A 24,854-nucleotide genomic window follows, 5' to 3' on the forward strand; every position below is an offset into this window, starting at 1 on the left:
GTTTTCACTTTCTTCTGATATTAGTTTGCATTTTTATAAACAAATCTCTCAACAGCAACTATTACCACAGTATGAAATCTTCAAGGTAACCCCCCCGAATTTAAATTTAAAATTTCATTAAATTGCTTTTTGTAACAAATTATCTATTTTCCATGTTAATGCTCTAATAAGTGAAGCTGTCATAGAATCATAGAACAGTTAGGGTTGGAAAGGACCTTAAGATCATCTAGTTCCAACCCCCCTGCCGTGGGCAGGGACACCTCACACTAAACCACGTCGCCCAAGGCTCTGTCCAACCTGGCCTTGAACATCGCCAGGGATGGAGCATCCACAACCTCCCTGGGCAGCCCATTCCAGTGCTTCACCACCCTCACTGTAAAGAACTCCTTCCTTAGATCTAATCTAAACTTCCCCTGTTTAAGTTTGAAGCCATTACCCCTTGTCCCACCACTACAGTCCCTAAGGAAGAGTCCCTCCCAGCATCCTTATAGACTCCCTTCAGATACTGGAAGGCTGCTATGAGGTCTCCATGCAGCCTTCTCTTCTCCAGGCTGAACAGCCCCAACCCTCTCAGCCTGTCTTCACACGGGAGGTGCTCCAGCCCTCTTATCATCCTCATGGTCCTCCTCTGGACTTGCTCCAATAGCTCCATGTCCTTTTTATGTTGAGGACACCAGAACTGTACACAATACTACAAGTGAGGTCTCACAAGAGCAGAGCAGAGGGGCAGGATCACCTCCTTTGACCTGCTGGTCACGCTTCTTTTGATGCAGCCCAGGATACGGTTGGCTTTCTGGGCTGCAAGCGCACACTGCCGGCTCATGTTAAGCTTTTCATCAACCAACACCCCCAAGTCCTTCTCTGCAGGGCTGCTCTGAATCTCTTCTCCGCCCAACCTGTGGCTGTGCCTGGGATTGCCCCAAGCCAGGTGTAGCACCTTACACTTGGCTTGGTTAAACTTCATAAGGTTGGCATCGGCCCACCTCACAAGCCTGTCAAGGTCCCTCTGGATGGCATCCCATCCCTCCAGTGTATCAACTGAACCACACAGCTTGGTGTCATCGGCAAACTTGCTGAGGGCGCACTCAATCCCACTGTCCATGTCGCCGACAAAGATGTTGAACAGGACAGGTCCCAACACCGATCCCTGAGGGACACCACTCGTTACAGGTTTCCAACTGGACATCGAGCCATTTACCACAACTCTTTGCGTGCGGCCATTGAGCCAGTTCTTTATCCACTGAGTGGTCCATCTATCAAATCAATGTCTCGCCAATTTAGAGACAAGGATGTCGTGCGGGACAGTGTCGAACGCTTTGCACAAGTCCAGGTAGATGACGTTAACTGCTCTGCCCCTGTCCATCAGTTCCATAACCCCATCATAGAAGGCCACCAAATTGGTCAGGCAGGACTTCCCCTTAGTGAAGCCATGTTGGCTGTCATCAACCACCTCATTGTTTTTCATGTGCCTTAGCATGCTTTCCAGGAGAAACTGTTCCAAGATTTTACCAGGCACAGAGGTGAGACTGACTGGTCTGTAGTTTCCCCAGGTCTTCCACCTTCGCCTTCTTGAAAATGGGGGTTATATTACCCTTCTTCCAGTCATCGGGAACTTCACCTGACTGCCAGGATTTTTCAAATATGAGAGACAGTGGTTTAGCAACCTCATTCACCAGCTCCCTCAGGATCCGCAGATGGATTTCCTCAGGTCCATTTCATGTACTTATGCACATTCAGGTTCTTCAGATGGTCTCGAACCTGATCCTCTCCTACACTGGGCCTAAGGTCTTCATTCTCACAGTCCCTGCATCTGCCTTCCGAGACTTGGGTGGTGTGGTCAGAGCATTTGCTGGAGAACACTGAGGCAAAGAAGTCATTAAGAACCTCAGCCTTCTCCAAATCAACAGTAGCTAGCTCTCCCGATAGCTTCCAGAGAGGGCCCACGTTGTCCCTGATCTGTCTTTTATTTCCTACATACCTATAGAATCCTTTCCTGTTATCTTTCACATCCATTGCCAGATATAATTCTACCTGGGCCATAGCTTTCCTAACCTGGTCCCTAGCTTCCCAGACAATGCTCCTATATTCTTCCCAGGCCGCCTGTCCTCGCTTCCACCTTCTATAAGCTTCTTATAAGCCTCTAAGTTTCCTCAGCAGCTCCTTGTCCATCCATGGAGGTCTCCTGGCTCTCCTGCCGCACTTCCTTCTAGTCGGGACGCAACACTCTTGAGCACGTGGCAGGTGATCCTTGAATACCAACCAGCAGTCTTGGGCCCCCCTGCCCTCTAGGACTATATCCCATGCAACCTTACTAAGCAGGTTCCTGAAGAGGCCTAAGTCTGCTCTCTTGAAGTCCAGGGCAGTGAGCTTGCTGCATGCTCTTCTCACTGTCCTGAGGATCTCAAACTCAACCATCTCATGATCACTACAGCCAAGGCTGCCCTGGAGTGTCACATTTCCAACCAGTCCCTCCCTGTTGGTAAGGATGAGGTCAAGCATGGCACCTCTCCTCGTCGGCTCCTCTATTGCTTGCAAGAAGAAGTTGTCTTCCACACAATCGAGGAACCTCCTGGATCACTTGTGCCAAGCCGTACTGTCCCTCCAACAGCTATAAGGATGGCTGAAGTCCCCCATGATGACAAGGCCCTGCAAGCGTGAGGCTGCTCCTATTTGTCTCCAGAGCGCTTCATCCACAGAGTCATCTTAATCAGGCAGCCTGTAACAGATCCCCACCGTAATGTCCCCCATCGCTGTTCTCCCTTTGATCCTGACCCACAAACACTGTTAACTCATCACTCGTCCCCAGACAGAGTTTCATACTCTCCAGCCTATCACTGACATAAATAGCAACATGTCCTCCCCGTCTGCCAGGCCTGTCTTTCCTAAAAAGCCTGTAACCTTCCATTCCAACACTCCAGTCATAGGAGCCATCCCACCATGCTTCTGTGATATCAATGACATCATATCCCCGTAGCCTTGCACACATCTCTAATTCCCCTTGTTTGTTCCCCACACTACGGGCATTTGTATAGAGGCATCTGGGCGAGCTCCAAATGAAGCCGACTCAATGGCTGGAGCAGCTGAAATATCTTTACATGTCTCCAAGCACTTATTACAGGTGCTGGCAACTGACCAGGAGTGTTGGGATGGATCGATGCCCCCTCCCCCAACACATCTAGTTTAAAGCTTTCTTGACCAGCCTGGCAAGCCTCCTACCAAAACAGCTCTTCGCCTTGCCAGACCAGCTCCACCAGCCTTCAGTAGACCTGGCCTCCCAGATTGAGTCCTATGTTCTAAATAGCCAAACCCCTGACTATGGCACCACCATTCTAACCATTTATTAACCTGCCAAATACACCTAGCTTTTTTAAGGTCCTCCCCTTTCTCCTGGAGAATCGATGAAAAAACTATCTGAGCTCCAGAGCCCCTAACCACCTCCCCCAGGGCTCTGTAGTCCTTAATGTTCTCCAGGCTACTGCTATCCATATCTCTAGCACCCACATGGACCACTAGAAGGAGGTAACAATCAACGGGACTTACTAGACAAGGCAGCCTCTCAGCAACATCCCTGATCCGAGCTGCTGGCAGGCAACACACCTCCCTTGAGACTGGGTCAGGCCAACAGATGGGTGCCTCTGTGCCTTTCAAAGCAGAGTCCCCTACTACTATGACCCGCTGCTTTTTCCTGGAGGCACCAGCAGTGATCCTCTTTACTGGTGCATCAGCTGGTTGTTCATTAGGTGTGATGGGTGCTTTCTTGTTAGCCCCCTGCAGAACTGCAAAGTGGTTCTTTGTGGAGACATCGGACTTAGGACGAAGCCCCTTGCTGTTAATTGTCCTCTTCCTCCTTTCTGTGTTGGTTTTTTTTGTTACTAGTTCCCAGCTTCCTGGGTTGCTGCCCTCCTTCTTTCCTGTATGAGCAATGATGGACGCATGTGGCCCCTGCACAGTTTGGGCCTGGAGCAAGCAGCCCAGCTTCCTCTCAGCTTCCCTGGCATCTTTTAGCTCTCCAACAGCCTCCCGCAGCTCAGCTGCCTGCTGCAGGAGGACCTCCACCAGGGCACACAGAGTGCAGCCCTGTCCATTGTGCACCCTCGCTTCAAGAGACAGTCGAGGCACTTTCTACACTCCCAGGTCTGCGCCGCAGCCTCCCCTCTCATCTGCTCTGTCTGGGTGCCTACGCTGGCCACCGCCGGGGCAGCCAGATCAGAGATCCCAGAGCGAGCCCTGCCCTGAGGCGAATGCTCACCATCCAGCCCGCTGCCCGCCCTGCCTGCACCAACTGCCGCGCCACACCCTGCTCGCCGCGCTCCCTGGGGCGGGTTTTTACCCACTGAGGGCTGGTGCCGTCACTCCTGGCACCGCCCCCTGTGAGTCAGCTGCTCGCGTCAGCTGAGCTGCCGGCTCCTGGGCAAGTCCTGTCGAGGGCTTGAGGCTCCCTCGGTGGCTCTTGCCGCTCCGAACTGAGGCTCCGGGACGCTGTGCTTCCCCCCGCTCCGATGTTGAAGGCCTCCTCTCTGGAGATACTCACCTCGGCAATTGCATGTCCTTCATATGTAGGTAAAATGCATATAAACCCAAATTTAATAAATATAGCCTTCTGAATTTTTGTAGGATGTTGCATAATTATACTCTATTGAAGGCCAGTATCCAACATTGCTACACAGACTAGTACCTTCTCATGCAGGTTTGGGGTAGTCCCACAACGGGTGGGTCTGCTCTCATTTAGTCACTACCAATAACGAGATTAAGATAGATAACTGCTTAGGGCTAAAAAGTTTTGGAATGTATAAAGAAACTATGAGTACACTTTTCAAATTTATTACGCTTCATAGACAAAGTCTTGCTTTCACCTGAGTAAATAAGAGTGCATAAATATGAGAGTGTCTCTGTACATAAATCTACAGTTTATTTTAAATCTTCAGAGCACCTAGGAGTACTAATTTAATTTATATTCTACATACCAGAATCACAGGCACCAGAATCACAAACCCGTATGTTACTAACTCAAAAAGCAATGGAAAATATTTTTTGGTTGGTGGCAAGTCTTGTCACATTGAACATGAAATTAATTTGTCTTCAGCATTACAACCCACACCAAGATGAAGGTTCCACCTTTTTGCAGCAAAGACTCAGCAGCCAGATGATGCATGGCATCTGTGCCTCATCTTTTGTCCTATGCATCTGAGGACATTTCACAATAAAATAAAATCTACAGCTTCAGTAATGAAGATGATACCTAGTTAAACAAAAGAGGCAAAGCTGAGGTTCGAAAGCTGCTATCAGGTCTGCATCAGCTGCTGACATAAGGAAGAATTAAGATCCAAAGGACATCATCATTAAACCACTCAGGCTTCCAATCATCCTGATATATTACTTATGAAACTTCCCTGAAACCTGCCATTGTGTCCCATTCACCTCCTACATAAACTCCTTGAGAATATCCTACAATAGCCATCTAATGAAGAAGTGAAACCTAGTACTCTTGTGCAAAGAAGAATACCCAATGACCATCTTTACTGACAATAGTTAATTGGAATCCCCTTGTAGCTGTATGATTATTTACTTATACTAACAACATCTAGAAAAACCCTTCCTGGAATACATTTACAGGAATATATAGGGTCTTCCCACAAAAAAAATTATGCTCCGAGTTGAGAGATATACTGTTTTACATTATTCACATGTGCTCTTTACAACCTCAACTGGCAGTGGCCCATCTGCAGGGATTCTGGGCAGATTATTTCCCTATCTTCAAGAAGTGAATGGGGAAAAATGTGAAACACAGGCACAGCTTAATAAATGTGTGTTCCAGACATACATACTTTATTTTCATTCCAGAAACTATTCTTACTTGTGCAGCAGAAAAAAAGTGATTTGGGAAGAAAACTACAGAAAGTAGCACAGTAACTGAACTGAATGTAATTCTTTCCATGCTACTCAATCCCTCAAAGAGATAGTGAAGAATAATTTAAATGTATAGCATGATTAGTATAGCTTGATCCAAAACATGACTTTTAATACTGGCATATTATTAAACACTGTCAACATAATGAATATTAGTGCAGAACACAAAGCCTCATCTCTCCTATTATATTGCCACAGGCTGCAGTATTTGAAATAGTCAAGCTATTTTATATTTCAGTTTTTCCCTCTTTTAAAGATATAAGGTGCCTTTTTTTTTTTTTTGCCTTTTTACATTTCCCATGTAGTCATCAGACAGTCACATACTGCACACATTCCCTTTTGCCGAATTGCACTTCCCATCACAGTGAGGACTAATTTACTTTTCAAAATCTTCTCTGCTATTTATGGTCTCTGTGCTACAAAACAGGATTCAGAGTCAAGACTTGGCCCAAGTGCTTTTGTCCATTTGGGATCCATTGCTCCAAACCCTCCCCCCAGAAATAAATACTGACTCTTTTGCCCCCTTATATTTATTTTCCTCAAAACAAGCAGAAGTTTATGACTGGGCTACATGACAATTTTGAGATATTTTCATGTCAAATGCAAAAAGAGAGCCTTGCAATATAGCTATGTGGAATATACTTGTCCCTGCATGTCCCATGCCTAGCTGTAGGAGTACTTAGGTGGCTTTGAGTTCTCCTAGGTAAAAATGCATCTTAAAACTCAGCCTTAAGTCTGGCCTCTTGTACTTGTTTTAAATGTGGAAGTCCGATGGGTATGATTTGCTGTTCCATATAGAAAAAGAGATGCTATTTCTCTAAATACCATGAAAGTACTATCATTTAAGACTTTTGGAGACCAAAACCACAGCAGGTTGCCTATAATCTGTCTTAGATGTGAAAGATTTCTGTTATTCATAGCACAGAGGTAGTAGCAGCTAACAGCATTGTCTGTACCAGTGGACTAACAGTATGAATATAGAAAATTATGGATAATGGGAAAGCAGTTCTGAAATCCAAGAGAGATAATAACCATTAGTGCTTGTGACAGATCAGAGGTATAGCTCAACAAATGTTGAGCAGAATTGATTTTAACATAAACAGACAATAGTAGGGGTTAGAGTTTTAGTGGAATTCAAGCATCTAAAGGTGCAGATGGCCACACTCCTGCATTTATATGTGCCTAACCACAATTGTTAGCAGCTGGAGGTAGGAAACTTAAAGCTTTTAACATTACCGCTAATCATCTACATACCTTTAGAAATCTGGCCTTACCTAATAAATTGAGAGTATTTCACCTGCAATCTGTTTCTTTTGCATTATTCACATATAAATACCAGCTCTGAAATAAAGCTTTTTCACTGATTGACACATTAGTGAAAGTGTGGTTCAAGGCCTGTTCAGAGTAAAAAAAGCAGACAAGTACAGTTGAGTATGAGACATCTGTAAAAAAAATCTAGAGGAGAAATTCTCCAGTTACACCACTAAAGAGCCTTTACTCACAACAGCACCTCTCAAACATGTGCACTAGACTAGATGCGTATTAACAGTATGATATAAAAAAGCCTGCAAAGAATGGATTTTCACCCCATGGATCACTGCTATTTATGCAGTATAACTCCAGAGAAGTATGGCAGCAGAGATTTCAGCTGTAGTCCTACATATGAAGAAAAATGTATATTTGAGCTGCATTAACCCTCTCAGCGATTCCATTTTCTAAGCACAGGACAGAAGGCACTGTGCTCACTGAGGGATTTCGTTATCTGTCTTTTCAATCCACCTTTTTTTTTTCTCCTTAAGATGTTCTCGAAATGGCAAAACCTGTGTTCAACATTAACACTACTTGTCTTTACCCCTTCAGTAAGAAGGCACTGTTTTCTACGTATCATTTACTCTATTTTGAAATGCTCTTCTGCAGTCAATGTATCATTGTTAAATGCTTTCCATGCAGCAGATGGAAATGTAAAATGACAATTTGAAAAGCAAAGCCTGCACTGACTCACACACAATTAAGGAAGTATTTAAAGAGAAGTACCTTGACAGTATTTGGAAAGGAAGAATCAGCTTTAGCAGGAATGTTCCAGTCTGGTACTTGTTTGGGGCCAAAAAAAAAAAAAAAAGCATATGCCTTAAATAAAAATTAGCACTAAGGTTAGTTTATATAAAAATCTCATCTGAAAGGGAAGGCCATTTCCTGTCTTATTAACTTTTTATTTGCTTTATTTTTCTACTTCCCAGCATAGGTTCCAGAGGAACATTTGATTAATTTGTGCTGTCTGCAAGTCAGGCTTTTAACCTCTGGGAAAGATCTGAACACTTTAAAAGCTTATAGCCTTAAAACGGATTGTTGAAGTAAACTTAAACTAAATAGAGATCAACAATGTAAGGTTATTTTAGCTATTCCAGGGAAAACAGTTGCTCATTGGAAAGACTAGTTTTTGTAGGCTGGTTACATTTATTCAGTTAACCATCTGCTCTTTAAATACAGAGCACCCCTTGCTGTTTGAATGCACTACTACTTCTGTAAATGAATACAACAAAAACAACCTAGGAAAAACATAGCCTACTGCAAGCCTAATAGATCTGTAGATTTTAGCAGGAAGGGCTACTGCTAGGGCTTCGCAGGGCTCCTCAGAATTACTGTGAAGGTGCTGGGAGCTACATGTTAGATCCATTCTAGACAGTCTTTGTGCACTTGAAACACAGCCTATATCGCCAAGTTTCATTCTTAACAATGCCACACAGGAAAACATTTGTTTTGATGCGGATCAGATGTGAATGTGCAGTTATACTGAATGCTGTAATCTGAACTAAGATTTCATCTAACAGTAAAAACTATTCTCAAGGAATATAGTATCTGTTCCAGTTTTCCCTTCCATCCTTCCTCCACCCAGCTTCATGCTGCAGTCAAGTGAGCTTCACTCATGGTGTAGTTGTGTTTCATTTTCCTGGGAACACATTGGGCAGAAACAATCTAACCAAGGTAAGGTACCAAAAAAAAAAAAAAAAAAAAAAAAAGAAAAAAGTTTTGCAAATTCACATTCTGGCCAAATGAGTTCTACTGTGCAAATTAGAAAGAACCATTGCTTCTCACTGTAGAGCAGCATTAGAACCTTAGAACCCGCATTTTAATAAGACAAAAATCTTACTTTCCAAGGGCAAAGCATTCCAGTTTAACAGATGAGCCCTTCGCTGCATGTGTTGTTTCTGGAAAACGTACTTCAATCTTTGGTTCATACTCCCCCATCACACCTGTTGAACATCAAAACAGCTAGCACTCCAGTTGAGCCTCAGACCTGTCTAGTGCAACAGAATTTCAGTGTAAAAGAAAGGATGGCATTAATAATGTTAGAGCCTTATGTTCCACCCATGGCAATCAACACAGGATGCCTATGGAGCAGACTTAGCCTGTTGGGTGAAATTCAACTCTATGCTGAAAGCTTATGTGAAATCTGTGAGTTCTATGCATCTGAGAGTTGAAGAGCATGGCTTTGTACAAGTTCTACATGTACAAGTAATGTTGTGCATTAAGGTTTTAGAGATAATTTAGGGTTCACATCTCAAGGTGTGAACAAGCAAAGCCTCTAACATTGGTTGCTTCTTAGGACACTGGTTATATTCTAGATACAAGAGAATTATGGAATTCTGTGTCCAAAATACTTCTAAAGACTTAAAACTTCTTTAAAACATCCAAATGTGAGTTCCAGACTTGAGAAAGGCTGATTAGATGTAATTATCAGATTTGATAATGTAGTTGAACATCTGATAAACCACAGTATCAGTTTAGGGCATTTAATTTTGCGACAGGTTTGGGATTATTTTAACAAACTAAACTTTTAGCTAAACTTCTTAAAAGTAACTCATTTCAACAGTAATGATTCATATGAATCAGATATTTTCTTCGCTGTGAGGGTTATGAGACACTGGCACAGGTTGCTCAGAGAAGCTGTGGCTGCCCCATCCCTGGCAGTGTCCAAGGCCAGGTTGGACACGGCTTGGAGCAACCTGGTCTAATGGAAGGTGCCACTGCCCATAGCAGGGGACTTGGAACTGGATGATCCTTAAGGTCCCTTCCAACCCAAACCATTCTACCATGTTTCTGCACAGTGCCTTTGCCCAGAAAATGAACTGATTCTTATTTTATATTTAGCAGGGATCTGACTAATATTGCACATACAATTCACACCATTGCCCTAGAGGCTGCCTATTTAGCGCACAATCCAGAGGCCACCGAAGTGAACAGGGGAAGATGAAAAGACTGATAGAACAAATTTGAGAAAAGGAATAAAATAAAATGATTGAAAGGAAGAAAATATTCAGAAAGGATCTTAAGCATTTACAATTGCAGCTATACCAAATTATTAACTTTTGAACTGTGGAACTATAACTTTGTTTTGGGTGATCCAATTAGGTTATAAAGCAGCACAGTCTCATAGTGGAAGTATTATTCTACAATGCATGGTTGAGTTTTATTTACCTTAGAAATCTAACTCTATACAGAATTCTGTTACTGATTGTTGCCACTGTTTTGCAAACAGTACAACTATATTGAAATTTAGGTGAACAAACTTACAAAACAAACTTTGTGTAAAAATTTCCTAAGTATATATTTCTGACTGTGAGCATTTAATTGGAAGTGTTGCCAGAAAATTATTTGTGTATATGCAGGTGAATTTCTCACCTCAATGACTCATTTTGAAACACCTTTCTAGATTTGATAGTTGAGCTAAACCTAGATTATAAATTTAGAAAGCTTGGTGGATTTAAACCTCAACACAGGCATCTATAAGATGAAAAATATTAGCGTATCATTTGACATTCTCTTGCTATTTTTCAATGATGTTGAGCACTGCTTTCTTTGCATGCATTTAACTCGTCATCCCTGTCCTGACAGTTCAAATGTCATTTCAATCCAGCAGAAACTGTACAAACATCTCCCTGCATAACTTTTTACTGGAAGCCTTTTACCTCCATGAGGACATATAGCAGTATCAGTAACTGGAGGTGAACCAGTTAGGATTGTGCTGCACTTTTTTAGCCAACAATGCTCAGATAACTTACCATCGCTGCGGAGAGTGAGAGGAGTGGGTGGCCCCTGCACGCTTTGGTCCACTTTAGAGTTAGTCACAACACAGGTGTAGTTGCCCACATCTGATGGTTCTACTTTGGCAAGGTACAGATTTCCAGTTTCTTGAGAAACAAAGCGGCGACTATCTTCCTGAACGTATAAGGTATTATTGTTGAAGATCCATGTATAAGATAAGCCTAGAAAACACCAGATACGTATCATGCATCCTTTTCCAGTATAATCTGCCTCCCATTAGTGCTTAAGTGCAACATTGCCAGTTGAAAGAACAAGTGAGCTATAGGGCAAACCACTGGGGATACACAAATTAGTAACAACAAGGTAAGCATTACTTTAGTTTTAAACTCATTTCAAGCCATTTCAGAAGGTCAAAAAAGTTTTTGTCCCCTGTTAGTTTTCATTTTCCTGCTTAGCCTCTTTTTAAGTAGGAATGGCTGTGCTGCAGTGCCATGAGATCATTGTTTTAGTAAATAATTTCTATTTATAACACTTTCCCTATGAACATCCAGAGAGTAAATTGCTGGTCAGTGTTATAGCTCCTTTCTTCACTCTGAATGTAGAAAAAGAAAACTGGTAACATGGAGCTTTATCATGAAATTATCATGACAGGAGAGCTCAGCTGCATGCAAATATTTTGGAGGCAATTTAAAACTATTTGACTAGCCCACCCTTGAAGTGCAGATCTCCCTGTGAGATTATCATCCAAGGGCCCTTCTTTTCAGATGGGTTTTTTGGACAAGCCTTGTTATGCTGCCAGCAAGCAGGTTCAGTGCTTGTAACACAGCATACCACAGCATGGGTACACCCGAGGTGTCCTGCCAGCCTCACGCTGCAGCTGCTGTGCCTTGCTGCCAGCACACCATGGTAGGAGCAGGACTGGAATTCTGTCTTTAATAAGACACAGTAAATCAGAAGTTTCAAAGCCTACCAGTTTAGCTTTCCTTAATTAAATGTATAATTCATAAGCTAACAGTGTTCTGCCAACAGCTTCACTTTTACACATTTTCCCATCAACAATCCCATTTGAAAGATTATTTATGTTTTCCCTGCCCACCCCTCACCCCCCCCCCCCCAGTTACAACATGGGTACAGTATGGTAATAAGTCTGCAAACTCTAGTAGTTTTGTGGACTTTTATGTTATCATCTTCTAACATTTTAGGACTCTCATTAGAAATTATGCATCTCCAGGGAGCAATCAATGACACTTTCTATACTTGGCTAAATCCTGCAAATAAGCTCTGTTTTACTACAGAATAACGCTAAACTTTTTTCCCAGTGTACAGTAAACCCAGAAGATACAAAGCCTAAAATAATGTAACTCGTGTTATATTACACAAGTAATATACGGTAATATTATATATACATATGCATACACACTAGATAAAAGCATCATGTTTTCACATTTGCATGTACTTCTAGATACCCATTTTAAGCATCTATTGACAGAAAGATATCTGAAGCAGGATGGGTTTTCCCCACAGGGAGGATCAGCCTGTAGCTAGAATGAAGGGATGTAGCCATGACCTGATACATCTTATGGAGACTACGTACACACTGTGTTCCTGTCTCAGGCACAAAGTTTAACAACTGCAGACTGGCTGGACAAACAGACTGAAGTGACGGGTGGGCAAAGCTCTGGTTTTCAACTAATTTTTTGAAGTTTTAATCTGCAAGTGAGGGACTGTAAACAAAATGCTGAGGGTTGGCAGGGTAAATACTTTAATCTATGTTCAATTAAACAGTATGTTGTAAACTTGTGATTTTTTGAAGAAGAAATACAGCCTGCAACCTCTTCAAGATTTCAGAACACCTGAGGGCTCATATGCTGATGCCCCTTTAATAACAGCTGGAACTCTTGCTTTCCTCCTCACACAGACCTACACAGAGGCACATAAGGGCTTATGTGCAACAGAACTGCACTGACTGGTTGGAACATGATATTTGGATGCCCAGACTTCTGTGAGAGGATAGTGATGAAACTGGAGGTAAACTAAAAGATGAGTTAATAGGAAAAAGGAGTTTGGATGTTCCCTTGCCAACATCTAGTTCTGGTGCTGGGAATTACAGGGCTGAAGAAAGCACTGACCCACTCTAACAAGGTACCACCATACCTGCTAAGACACCAAATAGATGCCCATGAAGGACCTTTAAACCATGTTATGATTTGCAATTAAAAAACACATTCCTACTGTATGACCTGATGATGCAGCTAGAGTGTGTGATTCCTAGTAAAACTCTATTAAAACCAACTTTATGCTACACAGACATTCTTCATGAGGTCAGTCTTTGAATTAATTAATAAGTAAGACAGAACCAGTCCTTGTCTGTCCTGATTTCAGTTCTCAAGGGGTTCCAGCTGACTTCATTTTCTGAAGTTTGTTACTCTCCCTGTCCTGTACTCCACCATTGCCTTAGGGCCTATTGATGAATTTTCCCATTAACTGGGAGCAAGTGCAGTTTAAATCCTTTTCCCCCCAGAATAAGGGATATAAACATTACCACTCTTTTAAGTGCAGGTTCATCACCACCAATCCGCAGGCCATACTTGCCTAGAGCCTAATTCAGCTCCACTAAACTGCAGAAACCCTGATTTTAATTGTCTTCAATGGGAGTTGGATGAAATCTCAAGAGAAAGGAACCAAACTTTGGAAATCAAACTTTTTTCCTCTTTTAAGGAATAATACCAGCAGAACACTCCCTTACAGAATATCTTTTCTTAGAAAGTTGACAACATCAACAGATGTAATAGGCTAGAAAATCTAATGTTGCATTATAAAAGAAGCTATTATTAAACACTTCCATTTTGGGTCACTTTGAATAAATCAGACATATAGCAGACCCATTGAATGAGCAAAAGAAAGGAACAAAAGGCCCACACTAACACTTTTAGGGTTACATTCATTTGAATGAATAAATTGGATACCAGGAAGAGTCCGATGAAAGTGATGCTGAACAGAAGGTAGTAGAGGCATAGAAGGGAAATTATCAAGAGATAGTGACCTCCTACTGAAGTCTAGCTTAAATGAACTTGAAAATCATTGCTGCCAGCTATTTCATAGAAGAACAAATAAAGTTACAATTTTAAGGGTTTTTTTTTTGTTTCCCATTTAACCACAGGATTTCTCAACAGCGGTTAGGAACACACTTCAACATACCCATCACAGCATCAGTAGTATTGAATTTCAGAGACTGCTATGAGAGGGCTTCAGCATAAAAGGTCTTACACAAGTCTTAGCCTTTATCAGCACCAAAGATTTTACAGGGTTTTTTTTCTCTGTTTTGCTTTTTCCTTTGTGCATAGGCCTGTTTGGCTGTAACTTTCCTTCCAGAGTATTCAGTTTTCATATGATGTTGAAGATGAATCAACATGCCTGAAGCAAGGGAATAGAGTTTTTTCGATATCAGACAAATTAGCCCAATTTTCCTGTTGATCTTTTCGCTATAGCTAATGTGCAATATTTTTGAACAATAAATGTGTGAGGCAAAACTACATAGTGGGGCTTAAGGGAGAGAAGCTGCTGAAAAAGGAAGCCCTTCCAGAGGTGTGCACTGATCACAAGGTGTTGTGTGTGTGATTTTTAGTGCTACAATCCTAAGGCATGTATGGGTTTCTTCGGGTTTTTTTTTTTTAATCCAAGGTAGGTGATTATATGGTGTCAGTCTCCTTTTTCATTTCGAAGGCCCCCAAAGGCAGGTCAACTCATCTTCCAGCCAGGCACTGCCTGATGGGCAAGTCCTAAGCTTGGCCAGGCAGGAGAGCATCACCTATGCCCACCAGCTATGAACACTTTCTTTCAGAGCACAGCTGAGAAAGAAGAGCAGATGATAATCACTCCTGATATACTAGTCTAGGGAATATAATGTTTCATCAGTTTCCTCAGCCCAAGCAAATTCAAATCAATTCTGCTCATTCTGCCAGAGAACAGCTACAGGCTGGTCTCAAGGAAGAGACTCTCCCTCTCCTGACAGAGCTGGCAGGAAAGAATTAAAGATTCATAGGAGCATTGAGAAATAGGAGCAGAAAGAAAGGGACTCTAAACCCATGACTAGGGTGTTCACCTCTATAAACAGTGATATGCTTCAAACCTTCACTTTAACATTACACATTTTATCAAGTACGCTGTTGTATAAAACGCAGAAGCAACTTGAGGCAGAAATCAAAGACCCTTTTACATAAAGCAACGCTACTTGTCTCATCCTACCCTTTCTACACACCCAGTTTCCTATACCCTGATTTCATGGGCACCTCCTTCCCCACCCTTCTGCTGGCTGAGGATCTGGCATATTCCCACACTAAGCAGATCCATAGAGCTCTTACTTCCTTGAAAGTCTTTTACTTTTTTAATGTAGACTTGGTGTAGTAATGTCAGCACAGAGAAAAGCCTACAGACTCAGCATCCCAGCTTCAAATCCGAGCTGCTTTTATGCACAAGTAAATGCAAATGTGTAAGGGACCCTGCTGCTCCTAACAAGATTAGCAACTTCCTTAAAGCTCTGTAGGGAGCCAGCTTGAAGGAAACAGGCCTTATATTAGACTTCACTTCTAAGAAAATAAACGAATAACAATTCCCCCTACAATCTTGTGTCAAGTATTACCATTTAAGCAGCAACTTCTTAATCATAGTCAGGTCAAGCTTGTACACAGCTAGAAAACAAAGACTTCTTCAAGCTTCCTTCTTTCCTTCTGTCTACAGGTATTAACTCCATACAAAAAACAACCTTTACATAATAAAATAACACTATATGTCAGTTACATACGGGGGGGGGGGAGAATCAGCTGACCTAAACAACTTAAGCTAGAGACACTTCTGAGAGGAAGAAACACAGCTTACCTTCCTATCCTTGCACTCCAGAGCCTCATTACTAAGCAGAGGAAACTCACATGCTGAACTTTATAAGGTGTGTTAATGAGCCTCATAAACAACAACAGCTGGAGAGTGGCAGGTACATAAATAGGCAAGGAGGGGCTCAAGGAAGGGTTTAGGCTGGGCTGCATAACATGGGGCAGCTTTGCTCGTACTCTCAAAAGCTCATTACAGGCTCTAGTTTTTTTGTTCATAAATTATAACAGCTTTTTAATGGCTTGCTTGAATTTAAAATGCAAGCGAAGTCTTTGAGAGGTAGGTTTGCTTTTTATTTTTGCTAAAAGTGCTAATGTTTGTTCGTAATAATATACAGTAAATTCCTCTTTGGTGTTAAACTTTTTAGTATAGCCTTAACACAACACTTCCAGGTTTTGGTATTTTTTGGTTTTTTTTTTTTTTGTTCCCTGAGACTTAGTTTGAGGTATAAAGCTGATGTGAAAGCCATTGGAACAACCTCTCTATAATTTTTTGTTATATTTCTATCAAATTGCTGCTTAATGTATCCTCTGTTGCTGATGAGAGAGGAATACTTGGTTCTCCTGTATAAGCAAAAAGTTACTATTGCAGTCTCAGTTCAGAGATGTGTAGTACAGCTGTTCTTATTACCTGTATCAAACAAATTAGCTTTGTTAAGCTTTAAATGTTTTAAATATTTCTAAATGTGGAAAAGTACATAAAGCACATAATAAACAGCCTAATGGTATCTTCAGATCTTGCTTTCCTGTGAACCTAGCAGAAAGTTTAACTTCAGATTGTTTGTCTGAAGCCCATTGCTAAAGGGCTAGGTAAGATTAGCGGTGTTTCCTCCTAGTGATAGGCAGCAAGATGTGAAACACTTCTCTGGATGCTAAAGATGGCAGAAATACCTCTTGAGCTCTCATGCTGTCTATGTAGTTCTGCTTGATGTTGTAAAAGAAACTTCGGTTAATAAAAACTCCTTGTTTTCTTAGGTTCTTGTCTGTCTTCTGTTGCTTGAAAAAAGAGACACAGACTTTCTAGGTTATCAGGAAGGCAGGAGGTTTTATTTGGTGCATCCTATTCCAGAATGCTATATTATTAACTGTTTTGAACAAGTGTTGTACAGAGGCTTTCTGTCTTTAAGTCAAAGGAAAGTAACCATCAGAACCATGTTCGTTTTCCTTCTCTGTAATGTGTGGGTTGGGCCAGGTTTGTTAAGTGACTCATCCTGGAGAAAGTAGCAGCTGGTCTATAGGAAGGAGTGACTGAAGGGCTGTATCCATCTGTTCTGGCTCCTTTGGGTGCCTTTTCAATGACATGGATAACTTCTTTTTAAGAGGATAGCTGGTGTGTTCCACCTGAACAGGTAACCTTGGTTTCCTTGTAAATGCTCATACTAGCAAAAAGTCTGCGTTGGTTATAGGTTGTATCTCCTAAGTTGGACAGGAAATGCTAAGAACAATTTGCTTCCTAGTGTATAGGACACATTATACAGATGCTTTATCTTCTGTTCACATTATAAGGAAAGGTGACTGTTTTCCTATTGGTCTATGTTTAACTAATTCCTGTCACACGTAAAGTACTGTGCAGCATGCTTGTAATGGAAGCTGTATGCATGGTTAGTAATCCTTTCTCCTGTAGATATTGTATGTTGGAGGCAAAGGTTTTGATTAAAACCTTAAATATACAATCCTTTTAATAAAAACTGCCTAAGCATCCTAAGATGGTATACAACTTATCATAATTCACACTATGTAATTCATCTCCATAGCATATAATTTTGAATCATAAACACAGTGTTTCTGGATGACAAAAAGAACTCAGTTTCTGTTTTCTAGAGACTTGTTATTTCAGATAATGTATTTTTCAAGCCTGTTGGTCAATAGCTTGCATCTGCAGCTTAAGAAACACTGTGGCTAATGCTTTGTTCATGGATACTGTTTTGTCAGTTCAATTAATCTGGGGTGAACTCACTTGTTAACTATTTATTTGTTCTGAATGTTTTCTTCTACTCATTCCTATTTGTCAAATCATAATTTTACCCTACAGCAAGAAGAAAATATATAGCTTACTGACTCCAGGATGGATGTGTTGTCTTTCTGTCTGTCCCATTGATACATCAAGCCTCTTCTGCCCTTAAGGACCAGGTTTCACTTCATCTCCTTGATTATATACTTCTTTCATATGGCTGTAAACACTAAGTGAACTGACATTTCCTCTCTGTTCAAGACTTGCAGGCTTTAAATTGATTGATGGGTTTCTCTACATCTCTGATACACTGCATCCTCTTTATAGATCACTATTCACCTTCTCATGGGAATTTGTTTTATAACTCTGTTTCTTGAAGAATTGAGGAAACACTGCTTAAAGCGGGATGTTGGTGCTAGCACATAAACTGCAGCTCCTGTGGATGTGTGGTCACTCCTGCTGAAAGCAGGGCATGAGTCATCTAAGAACTTCTGATTCTTTCAGTCCAGGACAAGACAATTTGGTTACTGTTATTGATATTTCCCGTTTATTAAAATGAATTTGTTTTTCTGCAGTAAAAGTCCAATTACCTTCAGCTAGTTATGTTAGGAAGCCACAGTTCTTACTCCAGGCTTCAAAAGTTCTGAAGCAGTTTTGATCTTGGTTCTGACACCACTGGAGAAGATCAGTGAATATGTATGACTCAAAACTTGCAAGAGTCAATGTTGGGGAAAAAAATAATCTCAAAAGGTCACTCAAGAGCTTCACTTCTGCTAGGTACAAAAAGTGTTAAGAAAAAAGATCACAGCAGCAGTGTACATATATGTTCAAGCCTTTGTATTGCTCTGTAAGCGCTGATGTTGGAAGTGGTAATACATATATAAAGAGGGGGAGAAGGAAAGTTGCACCATATGTAGGGTGTTCTTGGATGAAAAGTATGAAATATCCTAAATACATTACTGGTTCATTGCATGTCACCTGGACTTTTCCTCATGCAGAAAGGAAGGCTTCCAAAACAGCCTTATGGTTAAGAAGTGGTAGTAGGCAGTGACAACACATTCAAAGTGCCCTCAAATCAATTCTCTAGAAAAACCCTTTAATTCTTTACCTGAAGCATTGAAAATTATCAGGCAACCTGACCTAATCAAATCCCCTTTAGTCAGTGAGCTTGCTTCTCCAGAATTCCCTTCCAATCTACATCTTTCTACTATTTTTATGATTATCGAGAAGCCGAGAATTGGGTATGCAAGAACAAAAGCCACATTTTCGTGGCAAATCAGATCTGTAAAATGCAGAATTCAAATTACAGTATTGAAGTAGCAAGCAGTTGATGGTGAGGGTGCACAGTATGTAGAGTTGTTCACCATACCTCCGTAATGTGGTGGAGGACCACAGAGCAGAACCACTCCTTGTCCTTCTCTGACTGACACTGTGCTTCTTGGTTTTGTTTCGAAATTTTCAAGATCTTGAGAGAGAAGGAGAAAACAAGACGTAGTTATTATCTATCAGATCTGTTCCTAACTGTATCCCAGGCTATGAAGCTCTGTAATTCTACAATATATTCACATATTCAATATCATATAATCTCAGTATGTGAGATGACATGCTACGTGGAAAAAACAGCTTGTCCAACATACTATCTAGTCTTCAGGCAATCATGAGATACCTATTCATAAAGCAGTTCTACTCTAACCCTGTGAGTTTGTATTTACATAGCCTTATCACAAAACTAGTGTATTATTCCAGCATCATTTTTTGGGAGCTTATTAAATTCTTAATCTACATGAGAAAGAAAAACATTTTGCATTGTTTCTTTTTTTTATAGAAATAAAGGCAGGTGTGCTTGTCTATATATACAAGTGATAATTGAACTTCATCAGGTCTCCCACAGAGAGTGTACTTAAATGATGATAAAAGTATGTTGTGTTCTTGAGTCTGTTCTGTCCTAAAGCTGGCTGCAGTAAGTGGATATGTTTTAGTTAACTTAAACTTTATATCACTGGCTTTAAAGGTGAGAAAGAGGATACTTTCAGAAGCAAATTGTGATGGTTTAGGGAAATCTCCTGTATAAACATGCCCATGCCTATCTCCCAATGTGATTTTTACAGCTATTATTTTTTTTTTTTACTTCATCTAACACCATATTCTCTCTTTTGCTTGTTTGTGTTTTACTGAAATGTGGAAATATTGGCAGTCTCATTACCTTTAAATAATTCAGTTACAAAATATAACACAACAGATGTACATTTAAACTTTTTAACTTTTTGGTTAATTTCTCATCCTAATGAGAAGACTTTCTACTTTGGTTGGAGTACTTTGGAAAATGATTGCTTGAAATACTTTGAAAATATGTTTTAATGTAATAGGTATCATCTTCCCATTATATCTCTTTATACTGGTGTGGCATAGTGCTTGCTTTTAAGCTTATTTTATTTACCTTGCTGCAGCTTCTTGTTTCAAACAATTGTTCCATTTTTCATCAATTGAACAACTACCCGATCCAGAGTTCAATAGAGAGAAACAGTTCTCTTTGGTCAAAGCAATAATGATTGCTACCTGTACAGGCTCAGCTATTTATGTCAATATATCAATTTTCTACCCCTTAGTTGAACTTTATACAGTTAATTTTTCTTTTCCTCCTCTTCATCACCTGTATATTGGTCTCCTATGAAGACATTGTCTACCCAGAGGTGACTGAATTGAATTAGCCAGCTGTAGCACTTCCTTGCTCTGTCATAGCCACAATAGATAGTACCTGTCAATACACTGGGAAAGTGTTTTAAACTCTGATGCTCTTTTAATTACCTGCTGGCTAGATCGCTGCCTTGCAGTCTTGGGGAGGGGCAGGGGGAAGGTGTAGGAGGATGTGGGAACAGATTAAAAAAAAGACAAAATCCAGAAAAAAAACTGATTTATTTCATCCTGTAATACTAATTGGAAAAGAAAACAGTGGGTGGATGCAACTAGTTTGGTTTCATATTTAGAAGGTACTTACTGGTCCAATCTTTGAATGAGTGGATTATTTACCTGTTTTGAAAAGTCAGCCTGAGAAAATTTATCATCTGTCTTTTGTTCTCTGTGGGTTAAGTGTTTTCTGAGAAGGAAAAAGTCAGCAGAAAACATTTGTGTGTGAAAGTGGTAGAGGGATAACTGTTAAGACATTAGATAGTGATTTGCTTGGGTTGGCTGGCATGAGGCTTTGCCCTCTGGGAGAAGAAGCTAGCTTTGGAAAAATAAAGACCCTCAAATTTTAGTGTTTATGTTAAATAGATGACTGGAAAGGTGCAAAAAGTGATAACTTTTTGGATTCTGGCACTAGCAACAAAAACGGTCACTTTTCCCTTTGTTATTGCTTTATATAGCTGCTAATACAAAGCAGACTGTGCAGTTTCTACATAAAAATGGAGTTTAAAAAACTCATACTCTTGAGGAATATGGAAAATACATGTAGTCTAACTAGTGGTTTCCAATACTTTCTGCCTATGGTAAATCATGTCTCTCCTTTTTTTTTTTTTTTTTTTTCTTTCTGAGAAAATTTCACTTGTTATGAGACACTTAAAAAAGGGCAGAGAAGAAAAGAAGCACATTATAGAATCATAGAATGGTTTGGGTTGGAAAGGACCTTAAGATCACCTAGTTCCAACCCCCCTCCTGTGGGCAGGGACACCTTGCACTAGACCATGTCACTCAAGGCCCCATCCAAACTGGCCTTGAACACTGCCAGGGATGGAGCATTTACCTCTTCTTTGGGCAACCTGTTCCAGTGCCTCACCACCCTCACAGTGTAACAGAAGCAAAAGGTTTTCATGACAAGTGTGAATTAACTATGTAATACTCTGAAATTTTAATAGATTTTGGAAGAGATTTTTGGAAGGAATAAATTGCTAATAATTCTGTATGTAATGACAAGATATCATGGTATTGTTTTTACTCTCATCTTGGAAACTATTACCTGCCTGTTCCTCCATTAAAACCATGACAAGTATCCCTGACTTTACAAAAAAGCAGTAGTACTAGATCTCTTGTAGGATTCACTGTGTTGTAATTAGCAGGACTATTTAGTGTATGTGGGGGAAAACTTGACTTTGTCTTTCTAATTTACACTTTCAACTTTGAGTATCATTCTGTATGCAGAGGTCTGAGCTTCGTCATAGCAAGTTTATAGTTCGGTTATACAAACCAACTCGGCTTTTCTGGTGCTGGAGAGATTTTCATCCCATTATGCTTACTAGTGAATTGCAGGTATAAAGTAGATATGAAGGCACGTAAGTGGCCATTTAATCCTTTTTTTTGTTCGTTGTTTTTGGTTTTTTGTGGCCTCTGATGGGTACCAGCATGTGATGTCCTTCCTAGCAGATAACTATTTAACCCAGTTTTAAAAATCTCTAGGTATAGAAGTTTTCTTTCGAGAATTCATTCCAATGTTTGACTCAGATCTTCATCACACTGCATCTTTTAGAAACTGCCACCTCCAAGAAGTTAGTAGGCCTAAACAGGAATGCTTTTTTTCTATCGAAGTTGATTTTGATAGATAATTATACAAAATTAATATATTAAGTGTCTTTCTGTAATAAAGAATTAAAAAAACCTCAAAGAGCAAAACAAAGTGAAATGAGTAAAAATAACTCATTAAAGGAGTCAGTCTTAATTCTGTTTTCATCTTTACTGGACCCTTTCTAAGGCTGGCAACATCTCCTATGAAATATTATGACACCTCATTCAGACGAGAATAATACTGAGTTAAATCTTTCTTATGTAGTCCAGGGTAACAGAGAAGAGGTGGACCATCAGAAATAATGTTTCTTTTTACCCAAAATATTTTTGCAGCCATTTTCCCATCTATGGAGTAGTGTGTATTTTCAGTGACTAATTGCAATCTTAAAATGTTAAATGTATAATAACACTGAAGATTAATATAAACATAGACATACTTCTTTGCTCTTGTTCTGCAAATCTGGCTACTTCTCAAAACTACTTCTCTTTGCCCTGAGCAGGCATTTACACCAACAGAGCACAACCACTCTGTTCCCCCGGTTACCTAGCACAGCTTTATAACTTAATGTGACATAATCTGATAAAGCATGATGTTCCTTGTCAAAAAGAGTATTAGCTAAAATTGCTAAGATCAGGTGTTTGGCACACATTTGGAATCCTAATATGCACTTAGGAATAGTATGACTATTTAACAGATGGTATATTTGTTAGCTTCAGTGTTTCTGCAGAGATCTATAAATAATCACCTAGTTCCTACATAATTCCTTCCATTCTTCGTATTTATCTCACTTTTTGAACAGCAAGTTCCTTCAGACTGCATTGCTTTATCAGCTGTGAATTTAACAAAAAGCAACTTTCTTCCAGCACTGTGCGTGTTGGCAGATTACTATTGCTATAGCGCAATTAATCAGTTGGATGTGATAATGAGGTCATGTAGGCTAAGCAAAATATTCAGATGAATAAGTGATTCTTCACAGTGAAGAGTAGAAATGCATGGACCCAGCTGCATGTGGCAAGAAGTCATCATTTTCAGCTGGGAACATTTGCAGACCTAAGCAAGAAAGGTGTGTGCCCAGAACAAGCAAAACATATGGCATTTTGTGGAAACTGAATCAGAACTACAGGGCTTTCTATGATGTAAGTGGGAATACTTGAGGTGAAGGAGGCTTATGGCTCATTACGAGGTACAAAGAGGAACAGGGAGAAGGAATGGGTCAGGTTTTTTTTAGCTGGTGTAAGTCAATAGTGCCCCTACTGCGGTCAAAGAAGTAATGCCGATTTATGACAGGGAGGTATATGGCCTGCAAGTCTTCCATGTAAATATCTGATTACAATAAAAACGGAAGTTGAGAAGTATAGTGGTTTTGAATGAGGATGACTGTCAGTGTAGCTTTACTGAGCACAGAGGTGCCATTGATATGTGAAGTGATAGAGCTAGAAATTATGACTGATATACACGACTATTTCCTGCTAAAGTGCTTGTGTTAATTGGCTAATTAATAGGTCCAGCGACACAGAATTTCTTTAGTGTTTTAAGGCTCAGCACTGACGTAACTGCTGATTGTATCATGAATATAGCTCTTCTAATTTCCCATCACCACTATTACCCACACATCTGGGTTGGTATTTTAATGTAAAACTGCTTTACAAGTGTTAGAGTGGTAGGTTTCACTTGCACAACCCTGTGTGAAGACAAGGTCAGTTTTCCTGGCTTGATGAACTACTTAAATATGTCTGATATGAACAAAAACCTAATCACAAGTAGCAACTCATTCATTTCAACCTCTGAATCATATGCTTGAAAATCCTTTGACTGCTCAGGGATAGGCGTAGCAATTCCAAACCAGTCCATTTTAAAAATGAGCATAAGATGTCTCTATATAATCAAAGAAGTAAACTGGGGTGTTTTAATATATGGAATTGTTAGTTACAGACAATTAAAGAGTCTAATTTATCACCTTGCATAATTATGAACAGTTCATATGAATTAATGCAATTTCATGCTTTCTTGAACTTCTGATTTTTAAATGTTTTATCATTACGTAATCCCAAATATTATAGTTGTAATTACTTGTTATTGAAATGTGCAATGAATGTTAAGGCATTAGTAGTAAGAGCACTTTACAAATTAGCTATGCTCCTGAGGACAAATCAATACAATTTTTCACATTGCCGTGTGGCTGTGTCACATTGTGATATATAGCATCTGTTCTGTCTTTTAGTTTTTCTTATTGGCTATGATATATCAGAATATGATCAGTGTTACTGGATGTGATGTATCACAATAGAAATTCTCACACAAGAAAAGGGGATAAAAATTACACCCTCAGCAGTTCTTAAAAGTAGTTCATTGTTATGATTTGCTATAAGCAATTCTAACAGCTGTGTTATGAGCTGAAAATTAGTTACCTTCACTTGCCTGTGACTGTAGTGAATTGGTCAGTCTGCATCCGAATTCAGTGCCTGATTCATTGGAATCAGGTCTGTTATAGCTACAAATAGGAAAAATTGGAACTTACTGGATGGTTTAAATTATCTCAAATTCTGGGAGGTCCCGTACTTGGCCAGATCTTGGA

General features: G+C 40.3%; 1 protein-coding gene across 1 annotated transcript in view; it reads right to left on the bottom strand.

Moving 5' to 3' along the window:
• Positions 1–24,854, bottom strand: part of LOC115614361 (contactin-6-like) — a 96,548-nt gene that overhangs the window by 61,160 nt on the left and 10,534 nt on the right. Inside the window, 3 exon segments of the mRNA XM_030501153.1 lie at positions 9,056–9,158; positions 10,968–11,171; positions 19,154–19,249. Coding sequence (XP_030357013.1) covers positions 9,056–9,158; positions 10,968–11,171; positions 19,154–19,249 — 403 coding nt within the window.

Source organism: Strigops habroptila, chromosome 11, assembly GCF_004027225.2.
Source record: "Strigops habroptila isolate Jane chromosome 11, bStrHab1.2.pri, whole genome shotgun sequence".
Classification (NCBI taxonomy): Eukaryota; Metazoa; Chordata; class Aves; order Psittaciformes; family Psittacidae; genus Strigops; species Strigops habroptila.